At 36.3% G+C, this 15,458-nt stretch overlaps 1 protein-coding gene across 1 annotated transcript in view; it reads right to left on the bottom strand.

Annotated features, from left to right (window-relative positions):
* The window catches only part of LOC144433607 (trafficking protein particle complex subunit 13-like), a 13,008-nt gene extending 2,344 nt beyond the window's left edge, over nt 1–10,664 (bottom strand). The window contains exons 1-9 of the mRNA XM_078121942.1: nt 10,593–10,664; nt 9,452–9,620; nt 8,944–9,159; nt 7,224–7,296; nt 6,220–6,264; nt 4,690–4,823; nt 3,720–3,918; nt 2,523–2,623; nt 1,912–2,062 (exon numbers count right to left, since the gene is read on the bottom strand). Of these exons, the coding sequence (XP_077978068.1) occupies nt 1,912–2,062; nt 2,523–2,623; nt 3,720–3,918; nt 4,690–4,823; nt 6,220–6,264; nt 7,224–7,296; nt 8,944–9,159; nt 9,452–9,620; nt 10,593–10,635 (1,131 nt within the window). The 5' untranslated portion in view covers nt 10,636–10,664. The remainder of the gene's footprint in view (nt 1–1,911; nt 2,063–2,522; nt 2,624–3,719; nt 3,919–4,689; nt 4,824–6,219; nt 6,265–7,223; nt 7,297–8,943; nt 9,160–9,451; nt 9,621–10,592) is intronic.
* Nucleotides 10,665–15,458: the final 4,794 nt, after the last annotated feature.

Below are 15,458 nucleotides of genomic sequence, written 5' to 3' on the forward strand. Positions count from 1 at the left end.
ACCTTGTAGTATGTGTATATTTTATTCACCTTCTAAATACACTCTGAGGTAATGTTTATTATTACGAAAATAGTGTTCAACGTGTGAACGGAAGTCTTATCTGTTCAGTCACAGTCTGGGGTCATGTTTTTGTTATGATTGTCTGCGTCTAATCACTCTTCCCTGGATGCCATAAATTGGATCTCATACACAGAAAATACACTCCCGCCACTAACATTTGATAAATTTGCTACTCTGCTCATACACCTGTCTTCACGCTTTTCCCTGATTGGTCAATAGCCCTCATTTGTAACTGTCAGTCGAAATTTAACGCCCAGCCGGAGTACAAGTATGTATGTATGTATTTGTGTATGTATATGTGTGTATGTGTGTATGTATGTATGTATGTATGTATGTATGTATGTATGTATGTATGTAATAAATGCCGTCCGGGTAAATACACGCCGACGTAGGAGGCGTGTATTGCCAGGATGGCATTTATCTTGTACCCCGGCTAATAATTCAATGGTGTCATATTCTTTCCAGGAAAAACATCATACACCCATTGTTTATGTTTTGATTTTCGACGAGACACCCTGACGCCAACGTGACTTCCAATCGAAGCTGACACGTGTTAACAAACTGGATACACGCCTGTATCAACATTCAATGTCACACACGTATATCGCTATGTTGCACGACGAAAATAGCAATTTACATCCCAATGTACAGTGTATTTCATACCACTATGTATTTGCTTGATATTATTATGCAGGACATTCATACTACAAACTACTCAATACAATCACATCCATCATGTTTGTGCAACTAGTGATACGAAATTTTATTGCCACTGATAAAACAAAACCTGGCTACTGACATCAAAAATACAACTTTCAGCGAAATTGTTTATCTGTGTCTAGTGTAAAGAAACAGCATATTAATTACATGCAAATGAAATACATCATTCAAACTTTTGAAATGTCGTGTATTACGAAGCAATAGTAGTACCGTCTACCTCTCGCAAGTTGTAGTAAAATACACCATTCAAACTACAATGCTATACCGTCCACAATTATTGTGACTTTTTGTCCATTCCGTCTTCATCCCTATCTTCGGCCCAACTATTCCAAACTTGCATGATGAGCTAGTATTTTTTTCAGTGTATTTCTGTGTGTTTTTCAGTACACTTGCCTTCAGTTTCTGATCTATGTCCTCAGCTGTCATAACAGCAAACCGTCGCTTTCCCCCTGCCATTATACCGTCTACCTTGTAGTATGTGTATTTTATTCACCTTCTAAATACACTCTGAGGTAATGTTTATTATTACGAAAATAGTGTTCAACGTGTGAACGGAAGTCTTATCTGTTCAGTCACAGTCTGGGGTCATGTTTTTGTTATGATTGTCTGCGTCTAATCACTCTTCCCTGGATGCCATAAATTGGATCTCATACACAGAAAATACACTCCCGCCACTAACATTTGATAAATTTGCTACTCTGCTCATACACCTGTCTTCACGCTTTTCCCTGATTGGTCAATAGCCCTCATTTGTAACTGTCAGTCGAAATTCAACGCCCAGCCGGAGTACAAGTATGTATGTATGTATGTATGTATGTATGTATGTATGTATGTATGTACGTACGTACGTACGTACGTACGTACGTACGTACGTACGTACTTATGTATGTATGGATATAAAATTAATGTTATTCTTTTACTGGAAAGTATTTTAGTAACACATATATTCCCCATACGGGAATATGGGACTACCGATATTATCCTTTGGCTACCAATTTCTGAAAGTGAGAGCCTACTGGGTCTACAAAATGTTTGCACCCTGTTTGTGTATGATACGCAATACATATGTCTAGTTTTTAGTTTAGATGTATATGAGTATCGTACTATGATTTGGGATTTAAAAGAACTTACCAAGAGTCCAGGTACAGAAGCTAACATGGTTAGATTTAGTACAATGTTGTCACCAGGTGCTAGTTTACCTAACTGTCTACCAGATATACCACACCAATGTAAACCATTATTTTGGTTGCGTAATACTAGGAGTAAGTCCATGGTACGTTCACTGAAAGACCAATAATATTGTCATGGTTAAGTCCATGGTACGTTCACTGAAAGACCAATAATATTGTCATGGTTAAGGGCTCAGTTCAGAAGAGGATTAAAATCTATATGTGAAAAACTGCTGGCAGAGCTATAGATAAAGTTTGTCTAGAACAAAAGAATTATTCTATGTAACCCTTATGTCTCTACTGATCAGATAATAGTAAAGTAAGAACCTGGGATTGAATCCCTGGCCTTTAACATGAATATTGATCATAGATGCATGCTCATCCTGTAATGGCTGTAACATAAAACCTTGTGGGCAGTCTGTGCTGAACTTAATATCGCGTCTAATCCAAAGTGTATGCTCATCCTGTAATGGCTGTAACATAAAAACCTTGTGAACATGTGGTCTCAGTGTACTTGATGTATAATCTAATCAAAACTGTATGTTCATCCTGTAAAGTAGATATGACACTAACCAGCAGTTTGATACTTTACATTTGACATCAAAGGGTTGCTCCAACTGAACTCCATCTGGTATCTGTTCCACTGATAACCTGATATCACCATAACCAGGTGCCTAATGATAGGGTGTACAAATGAAAATAGATGTTATCAACAAATTTTTAATACAGAGTAAAGAAAATATCAAACTATGACAAAGTTGTGGAATAAATATATCACGTAAACTGCACACACTAAGCAGCATGTAGAAATCCAAATTCAAAACTTTCTTTTGACGGTTAGGCCTAATAAACACAATTGTGTGGTTCCGGTAAACCGACCCCATCTAGTTTTTCACTGCCAACCCTAATCTTTCTTTTCATATTCAAGAAAAAAATAATAAAATCGTGAAAATTGTGAAAATTTTGAAGTCTCGCTAGAAACAGTGGATGCAGAAACTGACATCAACTTAAAAAGACAATATAAAACTGTTTTTCCAATGTGTAATGGCTGTACATCTGATGATAACACACAAATAACACAGAGACCATATGGAAAACAATGGAAAACCTAACTTCCTGAACTAGACGCTCACACATGAAAAAAAAATCTACCTACCCCACCTATTCTAAAATTGAGCGTAATCAGAACTACACAATTTTTTTATTATGGCTTATTGCGATATATATGAACAGAAAATGTTTGAAATGTTATCAGTTATAAAGTCCCAATTGGTTGTACTAGGGGTGTACTATTCACCATTGGTAAAATCACAGAATTTGGTTTTGACAACTCAGCTAACAATTCATGATGAAGTAGATTGTCACCCTTTATGGGTTTGCTTTTCAAAATGTCAGAGCAAAATCAAATTTTAGGTGGCACAGTTTAAATGAGGTGCACAATACTTTATTCCAAATATGTTTTTGGTCTAAAATCAATTATGCTTTCCTGAACCCCTGTTTCCTCGACAATGCAAGAATACAATTCTTGCCAAAATTTTCAACAGAGGTAGTAGTTAGTATCCAAAAAATGAAAGGTCTAAAATTGGGTATAGAATTTTGGTTGAAATACATCTAATGTAGGGTGTGGAGTTTGTCGTTGCAGTCCTCTATCAATGGTGACAGATATTCAGTCTTCCCACATTTCAAATTTTGCAGGATTTCCCCCCTCTCTGTGATAGTGAGGTTACAACCTATAGTGAAAACACTGTCTGTGATATCATCATATCTTACCATTCTTTGTAGTTGACTGGTCTGTAATCTTCCTTTCTCACCAAGATGTGTTTTCCAGACAATATCTAACTTTCCAATGTTGGTTACTCCTTTGTTAATGCTCTTGTCTGGTGTTTCAGGTGACTTGGGTGTCAAACAATACAAGTACTGCCTTGTATCCATGGGGTTCAAATATGTCAAATTGCCAAATGTTGTTTCTCTGCTTAGAAATAGGAACAGTCAGTATAGAGGTTACTCTGTAAATCTAATAACGTGCACTATTACATATGTACATGAAATTATTTGCACTGGTATGTGCGCATACTAGTGGTATTTTCACTGCAGTGTAATACCAAAAACATTTATTGCAGAAGTGCATGCAAATGATATGCAAATGAGGACACGATTGTTCATTAAACACAAAGTTGCGTGATTGTGCTGTACGGTTTTTATGGAAATTTGCTGTTTTAGATAAACATATGTAATAATAACAGAAATCCATGCCATGTGAGTTCCAGTGTGGGTATTCAGGGGTATTTGCACTCATGCTTGCAGTGTTTTCTGCTGCACTTTCACTTGCTATTCTCATGAAAGTACGGGCACAGAGAACACTGCAAGCAATCGTGCAAATACCCCGAGTACACAACACTTGCACTCACGTGTCGTGGGGTTCTGTCATACTATTACAATATCTACATTTGATTGTCTAAAATGACAACTTTCATACATATAGTTATTGACCTACATCAAACCCTTGTGAGTAACCTGCACAAAAACAAAAGCATGTAATAAAAGTATACTTGAGGGCGCTATATTACTAGTCTAAAGAAATGTTAAAATATAAATAGCTTGTGCAATCATCTCCTTTGACAAGTTAAAAAAATGAATGTTCAACAAGACATGGAAAATATCAGCAGTCTTCAGCCATTTGTATTTGTGACAAGTGGCAGTACATATATGTGATGTCATAAGGGTATCAATTTGTACATACCTTGTGGTAGGACATGGTGATGTGTTCAAATCTGTTGACTGGTAGAGGGATGCCGGTTCTAATGTTACTCTTTCCATTACCATCGGACCATTTGTAATATTTTGGATTTGTGCTTCTAGATAGACTTCATTTGACTGAAATGACAGATAGAGTTGTCAGACTTGTTATCTTGTCTACAGTAGCTTCAACCTCTTCACCCAGTACATGCAATGATATAAACTGCGTCATGTCAAAAAGTCATGGATATTGAGATGAAGACCCATGTAACATCATCTGAAACCAACCTTAATGTGATTCATGTATGGCTTGAAATCAAAAGGTACAGTAGCCATAACTGTAGACTTCACCTGTGGGGTAAACTTCATCCATACCTTCACAGCTGCAAATATGGTAATAGCCTTACTTGTCAATAAATGATGAGCCATGACAACTGAAAGCTTATAATGTTTGTACCTTATCTCATATTCAGTATTAGAATGTCAATGATTTTGATTTTCAAGCATGGACCTGGTACCACTTTCTCATCAAAACAGAAATTTTGAGTTGAAAACACTGATATATAAATGTTTCACAATATGCAAAAATATATTATGATGACCATGGACAATTGTAATGTTTATGATGATGGCTTTTATTGTGACTAAGTTATGTTCTACTGTGCTGACATAATACAACCCACCACCACCCTTAGTAGATGCATGACATAGATTGACCTCTTCAAGGTCACCAATGAAGGAAAGGACCTGTACTGCATAGTAACAGTTGATGACTAACAAGGGAAAGAGTGGCTACACCACTTTTTATCAACTTACTACAAAATCCTAGATTTTTATGGTGGATTCCAAGGGAAACAATAAATAAAAGATGTGAGTGAGTGCAGACAATTTATTATTTCATACAGCGCTTTTCTGCACTGTTCTCAAACCGCTTGACAATTGTAACCCCTGTCACAGACTTATAAAGGTACAACTGCCCTTTATACTTCAAAACTCCATGGGGAACATACAATCCATTGCACTGCTATAAGCACATAGGATTAAAGCATTCACATTGCAACCTCTATCCTACCAGGTTGCCAATTATAAAGAAGGGGTTGCCTGGGCCATGATCATGGTACTAGTCATTCAGGAACAAATAAGAAATGGCAGTGGTAATGAGGCTTAAACCTGCAAGTCAACCACTGTAAAAAGCTGACTATCATAATTCCACATCCTTAAAATACACATTTCCCAACCATTTTAGTGAAAGTGTTACTATCGATATATCTAAATTCATTTGCATTCACATAAGGACTTCTAGGGTCTCCTGCATCCCATAATACACTAGCTTTTCATTTTCAGAGTTACTTATATTTGATGATGAGAATGAGGAAACATATTTGTAATTACAGCATTGCAATTGCTTAGAAAGTATATACAGGTGCTTCAACAGATGGATTTGAAACAAGTCTTCTACATTCTATATGAAGACACTAGTAATGTGCTATTAATTGGTGTCTTCAATAAATAAATGAACAAATAAATGACTTACCTCAGCGTTGTAAAATTTTGTCTTAACATCTAATGGTTTAAGAACCTAATGAAGAGATAAACAGTACATAGATATGTAAGTCTATTAACAGAAAACAAAGACACACTAGTACCAGTTTGGTATACTGTTAGTACAACTGCTTGCAGTGTCCTCTGTCTGTCACCATAATTTCATGACATGAACAAATAAAATGCATTAGCAGATGAAAACACAAGACATTGCAGCAAACATGATTTCAAAAAAACACTTTTCCTATAAATAATTATAACTGTGTTTACAGGATTTCAAGTACATTATGGAAGGCTTGCATAATCATTCCCATGCACATATGCAATAATTTGATGTTATTCCCAAATAGCTTTCTTCGTTCAACCAAGGAAAATACGAGTGACCTAAGGAACCTTTGTCACTACTCGTCTAGCGACTCAAAGTGACAACCCTTAGGTCAAGGTCACAAGTATTTTCCTGCTGAATGAAGAAAAATATTGGAGAATAACATAATTATACCAGCACCAATAATATCACAGAAAAATTGGGGAAAGTAATGGCAATTTTGGATGTTTGACTTAAATTTCGAACACAGTAGAACCAGTGACATAGACACGCCTTATCATGACAGAATGACCAGAGTACATATTCCATATTTTTTGTTCAACTTGGCTTGTACATGGTATAATGATTAAACGATTACACAGCAGTGCAAATATCAGCACTGTATTAATGACAATGTGTGCTTGCACAGATGTAAATAATTCCTGGTATGTGTGTTATCAAATACCAATATGTCTGATTCCCCCCCCCCCCCAACTGAACAGGCCACTTCATTAATTACATTTACATAGTATATATCACAAATGCAATTTTCTTCAATGTTAAGTCATCATCATTGATGACGCAGACTGAAAGATCAGTCGTTGAGGGCGCTCTTCCATCCCTTTCCCAAAGAAGGATACTCCAGCAACATATTTTACAGTCAAGTTGCCTTCATAAATTGCTGTGCTTACCTGAAATTTGAAAAATTTTCTGAAATACATTTTTTCTCCTAAATTGGTGTTGTAACTGACAGCACACACAAGTCTGTATAAGTAAGACAAAATCATGTTATATAAATTGTATATGATTGACCACTCTTAATCCTCTTTTCTCTCGGTATCATTGATTCATACAAAATGTCATACAACTTTGGCAGAAGACGACTACAGTGAAAAGACAATTAAAACCATTGAAAATTTGACATTCCATTGCTGGTTGAAAATAATGATGTCTGCTATTCTTTGTAACAGAAGGTGCTGCATTATGTAGTTAAAATGTATGTAAGTATTGATAATATCCCATCCCATCCCATCCCATCAACCATCCACCTATGTACACATATCCATACATTAGCGCCTAATCTATACACATACATACATACATACATACATACATACATACATACATACATACATACATACATACATACATACATACATACATACATACATACATACATACATACATACATACATACATACATACATACATACATACATACATACATACATACATACATACATACATACATACATACATACATACATACTTGCACATCATGCACCACACTTGATAGACTAAAACTAAAAAGATTCCCCACTGCGTACACTCCTTTCACTTGTTATTCATTACATCAGGAACATCAATGAAAAGTCCTTCAGTACACACATTCAGACAGATACAAAGACACAGGCACATACATGTATGCACACACAGTAGTCCTATCTCGATGTAGGTCATCCTAAATGAGGCAGTCCAAAGTCATACCTGAGGTAGGATAAGTCTGTGTCTACATGTAGGAAGGTTACAGTGTAGATGTCATGCGGTCCCTCCTGACCTGCTCCTCAAAATATACATTGTGATATAATGAAACTTAGTTCGAGTTATTTTGACACACACTTTTTTTCTTCAATTTTATGTAAATGATGGACAGGGAATAATACTTATTGTCTGAAACAACAGAATAAAGTCTACAATGGGATCGAGGTCTGGAGGCTTTCAGGATGGAAAATGTTCACATAGCACATAGCAGGAAGTCAGGAGGGTTTCAGGAAACCTCTCGAAGGTGTCCAAAGTCATGATAGTTTCAGGACAGGTTCAGGATGCATTCGTGCCTACACAGGCCTGAAACTATTCCGAATCCCATCTCAGGTAAGATTTTCCATGATGGGGCTAAAGGGACTAGTTGGGGGGTAGATGGGGCTAATGACATGCACACACAAATACCCCTTCACACACACAGATACACAAAGACACACAGACATGCATTCTCTGTCTGTCTGTCTGTCTGTCTGTCTGTCTGTCTGTCTGTCTGTCTGTCTGTCTGTCTGTCTGTCTCTCTCTCTCTCTCTCTCTCTCTCTCTCTCTCTCTCTCTCTCTCTCTCTCTCTCTCTCTCTCTCTCTCTCTCTCTCTCTCTCTCATTTTGAGTTAGTCTGGATGCCAACGTGGTCTCTAACTATGATAGCAAAACTTTTTAATTTTGACAAATAAATGAGTGGAACCACAAAAGTTACTATTTTGTTTACCTAAAGTAGTCTGATAATCAAACAGGTATATTTATATGTAGTTACTCCAAACACACATAACAGAAATCTATGCAAACCTATCAATACAAACACATGAACACTAAAAATATATGCAGAAACATGCAGACATACATAACTATAAGATTAGCTAGAGGTCGTACTTACATGTGAGTACCCAGTTCTTTGACTTCATGGTTTACTACTTCATCAATACAGTTTTCTGGTGATAAACTTGGATTTGGTGTTGCATTTCCTCCTGATAATGTTAACCTCTGTGAACTTGTTTGAAGATCAGTTTTAACCAAAATATCGGTAACAGTAAAACTGCTATCATTGTGTACACTGATGTAGCAAGAAAATGTCTCTCCAAGGAAGATATTGCTGAAATAAAACAGATTAACATAAGATTGTTTAAGAGTTAAACATGAAACATACTAATACAGTGGACCCTTGATAAGTTGCGGGAGTCCGTCATAACCACCACGACTTATTGAGGGCAGTGAGTTAGTGAGGTGCTAATTATATGTTCAGAAACACATAATGGAAATGAAACAGAACAAAAACCACATATTCATAACAAAAGTACGTCTTCATTAGGTTCTTAAAAACATATATATATTGTACCAGGGCACCACTTTTTCAATCACAAACTGGGGGCATGTGTTTTACTTACCCAAAATTTTGTGGCAGTGTTAATAGTTCACCCATAGCAAATGCTTCCATTCCTGCATTTGCAGCTAGATCTGACTGTAAAGCCTGTACAAACAACTGAGCTGGAAGATCCCTATCTTCAGATAGGACTGGTATGACTGGTGTGAAAGAAGGCTTAGTTAGCCTCATCACTAGCATTCCAACATAGAGAAATAGAGGAATAAATAAAACATGTTAACAACAATTTATGAATCACAGTCCTTTCTACTGCAATGTACAATTTGTAAATAACTCATCTCACTGGTACCATGTCTTCAGTGCAACTATTGATTACACCTTTCACAACAAAAATAATGTTCATGTTACATTAGTAGCTGTCTGTACTGATAAATTACAAAATCTTTCCCCTAATAAGGAATATAAAATAAATCTACCATAGAAATTTTCACAGTAGTATATGTAGTATGTAGGATCACAGAAGTATATTGTATGTGTGGTGATAGAGGGACTTTGGTTGGTGATACTTCAATGATAATGTCAAGTTATTGTGACATACAAATAAACCTGTACATGTACATGTACTTATGTACAGACACACACCATATACAGACTTCTTTATCGTAGTATAGTATACATGCACTAACAGCAGTAACATTGTAATTTTTTGAAACAGCATGGATATTCATACTTCCATGGTCTCACTAATACATCCATGGAAAATAGGACACAATGAAGTCTACACTACATTGCTTATGATCATACAAATCTGGCTTATGCAAGGACCCTAATATAACCATAGACATCCAGGCTCCACTGTCTATGCTCTAAACCCACATTATATGTAAACCATGGAAGTATAACCCACGCTATCCACTGTTCTACATCTCAGTCCTGAAATTTGAAACTGGAAATACCATATATGATCATGAGCACCAAATCCTCGCCCGTTTTTAATGCTGTCTGCTATTAAAACTTCAACTACAACGTTGACAGTGGACACACAAGACATACGTCAACTGTATCGTCGGTGTACACATAGTACATTGCACGGATCGATGCCCCCACAGAGCGTATTTCGCGACAGTAAGGCGATTGCATTTATATCTACAATGTCACACTGTAAGATAATTCAACATGCAATGTCGATGACAAATAACTCCTACCTTTCAAAGCCAGCAAATGCTCTTTTTCTCGGGCACCTTCCATCTTGCTCGCCTTCTTCCTCTACTTCCGGTTGAACAACGTCAGTACTACTGTCGTATTCACAATCGTCAGCGTATTCGAATTTTCATTCGATTGTTGTTGAACAGACCAATCGATATCATGTCACTATATACTTTCTCGTTTTATGTTGTTTTCATTACAAGAATCGACAACAAATAAAAACCTCAATTTTAAGACTAAGAAAAAAAATGCCAACAATTGAAATGTCCCAGATTTGTAAAACCCTCAGTTTGAAGGCGCTAGCGACCAAGTTCATTTAGCCATGGATGTATTAGTGAGAAATTGAGAATACATCAATGAGCTAATATGTGTGACACAACCACAGGGGCGTGTAATATTTCATAGATTGTTGTTTTCCAGGTCTACAGACTAAATATAACAACCTTTTGACTATATATTCCTACCTGTAAGGGGAAGATAACATTTCTTCGTAGTATAGAGATTGATACATTTGTAGCACTAGCAGCAAGATTCGTACGATATTTTCCTAAGAAAACGGCATTCTAAGCAATAAGAATACAACAATCTATTAAATATTACACGCCCCTGTGGACACAACGTCGTAAAAGACAGGCCGCCTTACGACACCATCCAAAACGTGCCCGCTAAGAGGCCAGAGCTCCTTATTTCGATGTTTCAGCACAAATACGTGCTCTGGCTTGCGAGATTGGTGTGACACTAACAGTAAAACTATATTATGACGGAAGTAACAGAAGATACTCTCATGCTCTAACATACTCATGAGCTGCTGCTGTGAATCACTGCACTGCTTTGGCTCATGGGGTTTACTTATAAAGTGCTTTGCTGCCTATATCTGTGCATGACCTGGTCACATCTTATGACCTATTGTTCACTTTAGCATTTTATTTTTTAAAAATCAGATAATCATAAGAACGCAATGAAAGCAGTAAGTCTTATAGTTTTAGTATTATAGTGAACTAAAAGTGTATTTATATTATTTTTTAAGGTAAGACACTGTAAAGAAGGTAATGTAATATAATATTTCAAAAGTGAGCTTAAAGTCAGAAAAAAACGTGGATATTAACTTGTGCGAAATTACAATTACTTAAAACGTAGTAATAATTTATACCACGATGAAAGTACGTAAACCATGAAGGTAGTTATTCGTCATAGTAATCTAGGGGAAATACATACCTTGGATACAAATGTAGTATGTACATGCATGACCTATATAAATTCTCTCAAAGCCAATGGAGAGACAACAGTACACTGAGTAAGATTTCAGCAGACACTGTGTATTAAGGGATGCTTGTGTGTTATAATTCTCTTTATTTTGTATATCTCAACATGAAACCTGGTGATCAGTCTCTCTGATCTTGATGTTTAATAGCATTTACAAGCTAAAAACGGAATCCCCTGTATTACTAGTCTACCTGTAACAATTCTTTTCCATAATTTACAAGTGTATATTTCACAACTCGCGACACCGGTGATTTTGCTTGCTCACAGGAATCACAAATGAGATCATGTTCATGCAAAGAGTCTGTTACAACAGTGTAATATTAGTATCGGTGACTTGTCATAGTACAAACACCATGGGATCCCAGATCCCACAACTCTAGATCTGTTTATTACTGATTAAAACGCTACACAGTAAAGTGCGACTGTCACGGGTAACTTTTAACTGGAACTTTGTTTTACAACACATCTTCCACTTCCACACACACACACACACACACACACACACACACACACACACACACACACACACACACACACACACACACACACACACACAAACTGACAAAAACATCTCATCAACCTACATCAGATGACCCCACACTGTTGTTTCTGTATTCAGTTATCTTGTTGTATTTACCTACGTGTAATTTGTCTTTGCTTGAATCTCAATTCATCTAAGCAAATTAATGTTGTTGTTTTTTCGCCATTTGTATAACATTGAACTGTCTATAGACTATTACAATACATACACATGTGCGACCGTAAGTCTGAGACGTACACACTTACAAATATCTGGTTTTGGAAAAAGCTATTATTAAAGATTGTCATATCATATGGTTAATGTATTTGCAGCTTATAGGAGAGCAGATTGATGATGACAACGTTTGAGTATTCAAGTCAAGAATTCCATAAAAATAGTGTGTTGAGATCAAAAGTTCAGTCATAAAAAGTATTAAAACTGCATCTGGAAAAGTTACAAAAAATGTTTTGTAAGGTACAATAGCTTTCTTGTTATACTGTACATCGTGAAAAGTATTTCATCATCTGTGGGTGAACACACTTTTTTGTAGCTGTATACACGTTATATTAAATCAAATCGATTTTTGAGTCCGCACCGAAAATCAGCGCCCTCAACGGTGATCATGATTTAAACCTGTTTCTGCACTTAATCAAACACTGATTAGCATGTACAATGTCAATTTCCAGTGAATTTATTGCGAAAAGGGATACTCTATTTACAACCAGTACAGTATTTAAAGGTGATGACTGATTCAAAACCGAGCTTTAGCTCAAGATTTAGACTTGCCCCTACACTACATACGGATACTATTAACTAATTAACATATACAATGTCTTTTTATAAGTAATAATTGACAAATTTTATTGAATATATATTTGCTTAATAAACTTTTGCCAGCTGTTAAAAGTAACTTATTTACGATAAGATGTAGAAGGTGATACCCGTGGACCACAAAATGATACCAAAGACCAGTGCAGCGGTGATTAAGTACCTAGCTCTTGTGGCGAATTTATTTGCGTCCATATACGCTTTATCTTTGTTGGCATTCTTCAGCTGTTGAAAGAGTAAGAAAAATCAGAATACAGTATTTATAACGAACTTATTACCCCGAACTCAGTCCAAGGTCAAAACATTTGTAACCATGGACTTATTATACTGGGTAAAAATGTATGGCCTTCCAAACTAAGTATAGTAGATCTAGAATGCCCTTGTTGATCGACTCTGTATTCGGATACGACGTTTAATTTTGCGCAGCCAGTTTTTATTGGGTTGCTTGAATTTTACACCGTAGTATAGATCTAATTTGGTCTAATTTAGTTGAGGTTTAATGCTTAAAAATAATAGAATGGTTACCAATCACAATGTTTGCGTCCAGTATCTAATTACAGGTTTCGCAGATTCATGCGTTGTTTTGGGGATAACCTTCACAGTCGTTGGATGGTATCCAAAAAGAATCATAAGCTGTATTTTTAGGCATGCATACAATGCATGAAATGGTGTGTTACTAGAACACATATTCACTGATCTTACTCGGGCAACAGCATATGCGTGATACGTCAATTTCCCTCAGGCCTGTGGGTCACCCAAACACGAACTGCTTCTCACAATTGATCAGTCAACATGACGTGTGTAATATAATAACACGCCATACACATTTTCTGCACGTATACCATGTCTAAAATTATGTCAAAATGGTATTTCTGTACAGGGTGATGACAGGGTGACATCATGGTGTGCTGACCAACGAAAATCACGGTCAATACCAAGTGACCTTGTGTTGACACATCATAATGTGGGAAATGTAATATTCAGATGTCTTACAATATCAAATATAGCGTAATTTCTCCACCACAGCCCTTGGATCGATCAAAACTATATGCTATGAGTGACGTGTTCAGTATAGGCCTACTTACAAGCAACGAAAAATAGATTCCAACCACACCAAGAGGAAGGCAACAAAAGAGAGTAGTACAGATATTGATAAACAGATATCCTTGATGTGGTATGGTGTCACCGTCATCTTGCTGAATATGGGGCCATTGCGTCTGCGATGTAGGCTGGACGTTTATTATTTCCTGAATCAGGAGAGAATTTAAGGAAATGAAGGGAGTTGCAAGCAGAGATTTGTTTGTTTCAGCATTTGCCAACATCTAGTATAAACCGTTGACAATTATAGCTTTAACTTTAAAAGTTCTGTGGTGCCGCAACGCCAGAAACGAATGTACCTGGGAATTTGACATTCGTAGCTAGTTCTGCACTTGCAGCACAACAATGTTTTTAAAGTCATACGATGGAAACATTTTTTGTCTGTCTTGATTTGGTCAGCATATTTTTTCCTACTGTTAGTCAGCGATAATTTTTTTTCGAAAATCCTCCAGCCCCCCCCCCCCCCCGAAATCAAATGGTGTACCCCTAAACTCAAATCACTACAAAGAACCTAAATTACTCCCGCGGGTAAATTCAGGGAGAAAATGACTAGAATTTAGAACGATAATGAATGTAGAATGATAAAACGATAATGCTAAACATTTTGTTCCTTAAAACATTATCCCATATGTTGTTTTACTGAACCATATGTCAGTATCAGTAATTTAAACAAATTCTTCAAAATCTAATATGCAAATTGGGATAATTGATATGCATCATTACAGAATCAAATCATTAACACACCTAACTAAGGGACTACCGTACGTGATAAATAAGCTTATATCTGTATCATATGTGTGCACTGAACACGAATCCACCTACCTCTATTACAATTAAAGTTAATTCATCTCCTTGCAATTGGATCGTTGATGTTGATGGGTCGAATACCAAATCAGCTTGAACTGTGATACAAAAAAAACATCAAGTACATGTACAGACTAGAAATTTTTTATTTATTGGAATTTGATGATTAGAACAACTTTTAGTACTACGCTTTCTACATGAAAAAGCATTCCGAAACAACATGAGTTTAGACAAAGTCCGTGTTTGTTACTTGCAATTGCAAAATGTTTATTACTGCACGTACAAAGGTGATTTGTAAACAAAACTGGGTAAAAACAAGTAACCACTTATGATAAAAAATATACACAAGTAA

The sequence above is a fragment of the Glandiceps talaboti genome, chromosome 4 (genome assembly GCF_964340395.1).
Source record: "Glandiceps talaboti chromosome 4, keGlaTala1.1, whole genome shotgun sequence".
Lineage (NCBI taxonomy): Eukaryota > Metazoa > Hemichordata > Enteropneusta > Spengelidae > Glandiceps > Glandiceps talaboti.